This window comes from Pygoscelis adeliae, unplaced genomic scaffold (assembly GCF_000699105.1).
Source record: "Pygoscelis adeliae isolate BGI_AS28 unplaced genomic scaffold, ASM69910v1 Scaffold42, whole genome shotgun sequence".
Classification (NCBI taxonomy): Eukaryota; Metazoa; Chordata; class Aves; order Sphenisciformes; family Spheniscidae; genus Pygoscelis; species Pygoscelis adeliae.
The window spans coordinates 2,429,081-2,437,170 of NW_008824283.1; the positions used below are offsets into that span (position 1 = coordinate 2,429,081).

Below are 8,090 nucleotides of genomic sequence, written 5' to 3' on the forward strand. Positions count from 1 at the left end.
CTTTACTGTAAACACACATCCCCTAGTGCAGCGACTCAAGGATCCACAAAAGAAGAAATCAAAAACCCAAATAACAACTGCAACTTTTTGTTCTTCACGGTGGAAAACAAATCAAGACATTTTCAGCCCTTACAACTGGGACAGCTTTTCAAGTGGGAGTTGATGCAGTACCGAGTGTGTATGCTCGCCACCAGCAGACCACCAGACTGGCAAGCAAATTATTGTTTGTACAGCAGCTCCTGCTGACACGAACTATACCTGTTCATGTACTAGTAATAACTTTTTATTTTTTTTTTCACTAATGAAGGTTGAGCAGGAAAATAATTCTTTTCATCTCCTTTGCTCCTTTCCTCAATTTCAGACACTGAACTTAGTGAAGAGAGCAGGTTCCCTGGCCAGATCCCAGATACAATCTCAATCACCCAGAGCTCTCGTGAGATGGACACAATTAATTTAGTCACTACATCACCACTATGTATAAAATGGGTGTAATGTTTAAGAGGTTAAAACTACTGCAAGAAAGAAATACTGAATATAAATAAGCACATTATTCGTATAAATACTTCTTCAAAAGGCTAAAGTTAGAGATACCAGACGGAGATCTGGCGCAATACTCTAAAAACGCAGTAACATTTTCCTGTACATGCTGAATTAAAATGGTAAACATGACTGAATCGATGACTCAGATTACTTGAAACACTTCTAGGAAGGGTCACGACTATGTTTTGTCTGAATATCACTGAATATATTATCTATGGTTAAATATATTTGTTACAACTAAACCATTAACTTTGATCCTGCATTAAAGCAAATTTAACAGCATTCACATCATTATCTGGTGTTTAGCACTCCACCTCCGGTTAGAGTAGAGAGAGCACATGTGAGAAAACGCTGCTGTACCAAATCTCTTGCTACTTCCATTAAGCACCATTCTATTCCCCTTATCTAATATATTTCTAGTTCCACATTACCTCAAGACTTTCCACGCAGGGACAGATGCAGAGAGAACTAACACTGGCTTTGCTGTGTTGGAACAGTTTTGCCTCTTCAATTCGACAGAGCTAAATGTCATAGAAATCCCCATTAGTCACATTTACACCGAAGTTCAAAGAATTAAAATCATTAACAATAATGTGTAAAATTGTATCGTGGTATAAACTAATCTGCTCTACAACTTTTACCACAGTAAGTTAGTAAACTGTCATTTGTTAGGCTGGTAACTCTGCAACTATAAAAAAGTATGAACGATAGATCAGGCCATAGCTGATCGTACGGCACATCTGAAGGTGCATTCGTGCAGCCACAGCCGTGTAGGCTTGCAGACACTGTTTCACAGCACAGCAAATTAGCCTTGAAGAGGTCTCCCAGCCCCACAGGGCACATTACTAACAGCACACAAGCCAGCTAGTTTAACACCGACTTGTGCATTTTTATACCTGTACACTGGACTTGCAGCAAATTCTGGACATATACACAAAACACCTATGGATACTGTGGGAACCAGAGGCATTTTCTATATACAATAAAAACAAGCATTCAGGGGCAAAGAGCAGCAGTATTTACTGACTGTATGGAAAATCTGCATTCATGAGTGAGCATGAATCAGCCTGAAAGCTCACTGTTTGAGTCAGATGGATCCTGTACTGACACAGCTACAACTAAGCAATTACACATCCCTTTTCCTGCCTGTTTTAAGGGAAAGTTCAGCTTTCAGCCAGTTAGTATGTGCAGATTTATGTTAAAGAGAGCGGAACCAACAATTAGCAACTGATTTTTCATATTACAGAGTCAAATACACTATTAAAATGAAATTTAATGGTACAAAATACTTCAGAACATATCTTCTGTTTCCAAGGTGCTAAATGTGGGGTTTTTTCTTTCCCAAAAAATGTTTTTAATGAACTCTAGAAACTACCACAGATCACCAACTTCGCTACTTTTTTCCTGCTTTTGGCCTTTACAACAGCTGTAGAATAATTCTCTCTCTTTGAAAAATGCACACAAGACACAAAGATTGTGCTCAACAGGTTTACTCAGACTGGACTCTTAAATGCTCAAGAAAAAGGCACAGATTAAAAGAGACTCTGATGACTCTTTTGAACACAGCAAATGGGATTTTGTTTATAAGAAAAAAAATACTGCTATGAATTGTATGGGCTGAAAAATTCAAATATTCTTCCCTGTTCCTAATTATTTGCCTTCATTAAAATGGAATTTAAATTAAATTGTATAAACATATGAAATAAAGTCTCAGTATTAGGAAGTTTTTCTTTTGTTTCCTCTATGTACAAATCTTAGTATACAATTTTTACTTTTCATTATACATTTACTACATACTCCTTTCCAAACTGAGAGAGCAACTGCAAAGTATGTGTTTCAAGAAAATGCTTTGCATTCGGAAAGAATCCACCTGCTTTCTTGGCCGGCAGTGCCAATCAGAATTTAGGAAGAGATGACAGGTCAGGGAGGGTATCCACTCAAATGTAATCATCCTCTACCGGTTCACCGTTGACATCACAGTAATGGATGAAGATAGCCACCACACGTTGGAATACACCTTTTTTCATTTGGCGCAGTTCAGAGATCTCTTCTCCTATTGTTTCCATACAGATGTCTGCAGACAATTGTCCTTTCCTTCGCGGTGCATAAATAGTAGCTGTGGAAGGCACATAAGAATAAAAACCAGAATCTTTCCTATAAATTCACGAGCAAATCTGTTTTGCATTAAATGAGATAGTCTCGCAAAACAAAGCAAACAGAAAAATCTTCCATTGAGCAACCACGTTTAAGGAATATCATTCAAGCAGAAAAAGTATTCTGCCTTCTCCATATTTAAACCTTTCAATAGCTCCAATACTCATTTAATGTATGCGAAGTCCATATGTCTGCAAGTGAAGGGAATCCCAGCACATAATAAAGCCTTCCAAGACTTATCTGACATGCTTTCAGGTTATCCATTTCAGTGATCACTTAAATGTTTTATAAACGAGAGCAATTAAGGATAAAGCAGCAGGCTTCTCTTCATTTTTTATGGCTTTAACATCATGTTTAATCTAATCACTCCTTTAAATCAAACACATATCGATTTTTTATAATTCTGACTACATACTGAACTACAAGCATTAAGTCTATGAATCAGTTTCAAATAAAATAAAAATAAATTAAAAAAAAGAAATCAGAGAAAGGTATAGCCAAAAAAGATTTCTTCCTCATCCTCTTGAGCTTCATCCCCTTGAACTGGAGCTAGATAAGACTATCCAAAACTATGTCAATTAAAAATACCTCTAATGAAGGAGATGCCAAGATTTTCCTAATTAAGTAGTAGAAGAACGTATTTTTCCCTGCTACCAAGCAAGGTTTTTAATTGAGCCCTAGGAACTGCCCACTATAATATTTTATAAGACAAGCTCCTAAATAGAAAGAGGTATATCCATTCTAAACTCTAACCCACATCATCTCTGTTCCAGAGTTTTCAAGTCCAGTTCTTTCCTCTTTTCTCCCAAGTTTCTGTGAGTCACTTCTCTTTGCTGGACTCTCTTCAGCCTACCTTAACAACCTTTCAAAGCCAGAGGCAGTAGTCCAGCTGAGCTTTCAGCAGTAATGCCAGTAAACTCCACAGAACACGAGTTGCTGGAACTACACATCACAACATTAGTTTTGTGTGTGTTTTAAATGCACTCATTCTTCTGCATATGACAAACCCATCACATTTTCAGGCTAAGCACCAGATTGGCTCTCTGATTTTGTCACTATTAGGGGTCTCCAGATGGTTGATACACTATTGTAGTACTATGGCCCTCTCCTCTGCTGGACCCGCTCCTCATCCAACTCCCAATATTGCTACAAGTAGTTATTTATAGTCTACCAAAACAGCGTAAGAATTAGAAAACTGAAAAATAAAGGAATGCATTGTCAGCTTGGGACCAAGCAACACATTAAAGTTCTTTGAACGCATCAAAAAAGATTACTCACTTCTCTCATCATCTTCAAAGTCGTATCTAGCATAGCTGTTTGGCTCTGCTGTTCTCAGTGATCTCAACCATGGAAAGTCAGTAATCATGGAGTAAGGGGCGCCATCTACAATGCCTAGAAGACAGACAGGATGAGGATACAAAGAGGACAATGTCACTCCTGCAGCATCAGCACTCTTCATCAAGTAAACTTCACTGATATCACACAGATTGGTCACTCTAATGCAGGAAAAGCACCTCCTCACTTCAATTCCCCCACTCTGTGCCAAAGGTCCTCCACTTCCCTCACAAGAATTGTTATTCATGTCTCTTGTAACTTGATGCAGTTACTTATCTTAGCAAAAGACTGATCATCAGCTTTCAGCTCTCTACAAACACTCACCTTCTAGAGTGTAAATATCTCGTCCCCAAGGGTACTTAGTGTATTTCTTCAGGTCTTCATCAGTTCGTGTAGCTTCAGGGAAGAACTCATATTTAATAAGCTCTCTAGAGAGGAGGAGGAAGAGATTACAGCCAGTAGTGATAGGAAATGGGAAGGCGGGAGGGAGAAAAACCAAATGGGAAATCCTATTACACAACCTTTCCTTTAATGGTCTGAATCCGTAGAAACACCCTTCCAAGACCCTCACACAAACTCAGTATGCAATCCCTTCGCTTTTGAGAGTAACCACAGAGAATATGTTCGGTTTAGATGAGAAACCAATTAAGCTACCTCTTAAGCATAGCTTTCTATCTGTAAGGCACAATCCAGCATAGCTGCAACTAAACAAAGCTTCAAAAGTAAATTTGTTCTCTTAGTCATTTTAGTGAAAAACCAGGACAACAAAAACACTGGTTCAGAACAGTTGGATGAGAGCCACTGTATACAATTCCCTGCTGCTGGAAATTTTTGCTCGTCAGTAAGGAGCTGCTATTGATTGCACATCATCTTCTCCAGAAACTAATGTTATTTCTTGGAGTAAACCAGTCTTTCTTTTTTTTAATAAAAGAAACTTGTTTTCAGATTTGAAGATATTCCTCAGCCATCCTGACTACTTCAACGTTCAATTCCATTACTGCTGGATGGAATAGAACTGGAGAATTCTACAATATTTTTCATATGGTTAGGCTTATTTAATCTACCTTTTCTATTAGATACATCTTGACATTGAAACTCTACATAGCACCATCTAGAATTCAACCTTCGCTAGTCAACGAACCATTTTTTTTTTAATTTGGCTAACAGAATACAGCAAGTCTACAGCTTGACTGAAGCTGTAGCTGCTGAATCAGGATTGAATAACTTTTCTGTAAAGTTACTGAAGGGCAAGTACTCACTGGTTGATATTTGCTATTGTGTCCATCCAGCTCCGAATGCGCACCTTATTGCGGACATTAGGTGGGTTACTGAATTCATGAATTATGCAAATGTGGTACGGATAAGGGCCACTAAATATCTTTTGCTCGAGAGTCAATGTGTCAACCTGTGAAAGGCAGCAAACAAAGACTTGTAACCAAGAGAAACAGAGAGATGTGATTTTAGAGTCAAGGGCAGACATCTACCAAATCCCCCAAGTTCTGGGGGAACATGTCCAGTGAAAAGATATTTTAACAGCATACATAATCAAATGCACGATTAAGCAGAGTAAAATTTTCCTAGTGCAGCTTTGCCAATGAATCTTCTCAAGTAGTGGAATTTGATGGGAAATGTCTATTTTCTGATGTGTTTCACAACTCCAATATGTAAGTAAACTTTCATAAAATTACATAATGGTCCAAACTACATTCACTTTCTCAGAATTTGCCTCTGGTTTGGGGGGAGGGGTTGGTTTTTTCCTAATAGTCTTACCACTGTCCTCTAAGAGCTAAAGCAAGAAATCTGGTTTCAAAGAAAAGCTGGCTTTTCTATCAAATCAGCCTTCCCTTGTTGGTCAGGCAAACCAAGCTAGAAAAAGCATTACTTTGCATGAGACAAGCAGCATCACAGTATAATACAGAATGTTGTCCTTAAAGTAATAAAGTCGAAAAAACATTCCAGATCTTAAATTAAGCTCTCTTATTTACTTGTCAAATGACCTCAACAACTCACTAAATGTCAGTGTTTACATCTCTGACACGTAATCTGGGGCAGGAAAGGGTGGCTGCCAGTACCACAAATGTCTTGCAACACTCTTTAGCATCAAAAGTGGATGCAGCTTTCAGCAATGTAGTATTCAAAACACTAACTGCTGTTACTAAATCTAATAGGACATAGATTTCAGATACCTATGCCTATGTCATGCTTCTGCTTATACATAACTACAAGCTGACTTAGTAGCATCTAGGTTCTTACAGTTACTCTTAGTTATTCAGTTTGGAATGAATTCAATGCATCATGATTTTTTTACAGTATCTTCTAATGCAATAAATATTGGAGATGGTAACATTAAGTCTTAAAATTACGTATCATCCAAGTTCCAGATTCTGCAATAAAAGCCTTGATGGGATAAAGTTTTAATAAACAAGTTTCTCAGAGTTGTGTTACATTTCTTGCATTAATTGAAAAACAAATGAAGCCAGGAGTGGTGAAAGAATACAGGCAGAACTTCAGATCTGTTCATAATTAAATGAAAGTTGGTTGTGTACCTGCTGCATTGGACGAAGATAAATGATCCGGTTTCTTTCCGGTGGCATCCTGAGAATCTGATCCAGAACCTGATCCATGTTTAACTTCTTGCACTGGGCATAGTCAAACCGATTGACAACTGGTGCATTTTCTACTTTTAAGTGTTTCAATACACGGCACCTTGTAGCTATAAATAAGCAAACAGAATTATTATGAGAAAAGACCTTAGGAGCCTCCTGTCAGAGATTTTCAAAGCCAACTGTTTCAAAAGAAGGAAAATAAGTAATAGAAGTAACAGATAATTTATGAAGTGGTTTGGATAGCTGGCAACTTAAGCATATCGAAGAAATAAACTAGCTCTTCATTTCTTCCACATTATGATCAAACTTTTAATTTGTGAACTTGTAAGAAGAGTCCTTTTAAAAGGCCATGTCAAATTTAATCTAACAATAACCTTTTTCTCCCTTTGTTTCCTTTCACAAAGCCTCCTGGAAACGGTCTGTGGACTGCCACAATTGAAAACCACTGACTTCAAAATCAGATCAAATGTAGAGTATTGTGAAGCCACACGATGTAAAATAAAGCTATTTCATTTCTAGTAACCCTGCTCATGCAATCAAAATTTAGTTAAAAATTAATGTATGTTCTGAGAAGTATTCTGAAATAAATAAATAAATAATTTCTTCATTCTCTGCTATGTAGAGATACCTAATTTCCAAAGAAAACATGTTATTTAGTGTAGATGTTGCAGAAAACAATAAATGACCCAATGCTTCAGTACAGGTCTAGTCACACACCCTGGCATGTGAATCTAATGCAGCTTAAATGCCATAATTTAAAACAAATTTTTATCATGTCAGGGAGGAAAGTATCATCATGTCAGCTAAATAATCTATGGAAGCAGGAAAAAATGAAAGAAAAAATAAAGTACTCAAACTCATTTCATCAACTTCCAATTATTGTATTATTGCTCTTCAATAAACATCTCATCCTCCTAACTGTCATATAATTTCATCTGTTGATTTTCAGATATTAATCTTTATTAAACCTGTTATGACTTATAACGAAAGAGGCATTCAAATTGAGAAGCAGTAATATTTGGCGTTGTAAGCATCAGCCTGACTTGTAGCAAAGCAGCTGATGAATACAAAATAAGCAGTGGACTGACTTTAATTCTCTCAGAAATTTCTAATAATGCCAGACGGAGGAGGTACGCATGACATGAACTACATACCATGTATGAACATCATTTTGGGGCAGTCCTTCAGTACCAAATCCGTTATTCCACAATTGGTCAAGGTGATTCCAACGAGGTTTTTGGATTTCAAAGTCAGTACCTGGTGAAAATTTTTTACAAAAAGAAATAATCTATGACAGAGTAAAAACAAAGAAAAAAAATAAAATAAACTGCATTTTAAAAGATACTGCCAGATACAGAAGGATATTAACTGGATGCTAATCAATATAATACAGCTTCTGTTTGCAACGGTATTTGAGATTAATAGGCTACCGGTGGCAATGAGAAAAAAAGACTT

The 8,090-nt window shown here is 37.1% G+C and overlaps 1 protein-coding gene across 1 annotated transcript in view; it reads right to left on the reverse strand.

Annotated features, from left to right (window-relative positions):
* Positions 1-2,014: 2,014 nt before the first annotated feature.
* The window catches only part of FBXO38 (F-box protein 38), a 22,466-nt gene continuing 16,390 nt past the window's right edge, over positions 2,015-8,090 (reverse strand). Inside the window, exons 16-21 of the mRNA XM_009318493.1 lie at positions 7,790-7,892; positions 6,576-6,742; positions 5,289-5,434; positions 4,354-4,457; positions 3,973-4,086; positions 2,015-2,656 (exon numbers count right to left, since the gene is read on the reverse strand). Coding sequence (XP_009316768.1) covers positions 2,478-2,656; positions 3,973-4,086; positions 4,354-4,457; positions 5,289-5,434; positions 6,576-6,742; positions 7,790-7,892 — 813 coding nt within the window. The 3' untranslated portion in view covers positions 2,015-2,477. The remainder of the gene's footprint in view (positions 2,657-3,972; positions 4,087-4,353; positions 4,458-5,288; positions 5,435-6,575; positions 6,743-7,789; positions 7,893-8,090) is intronic.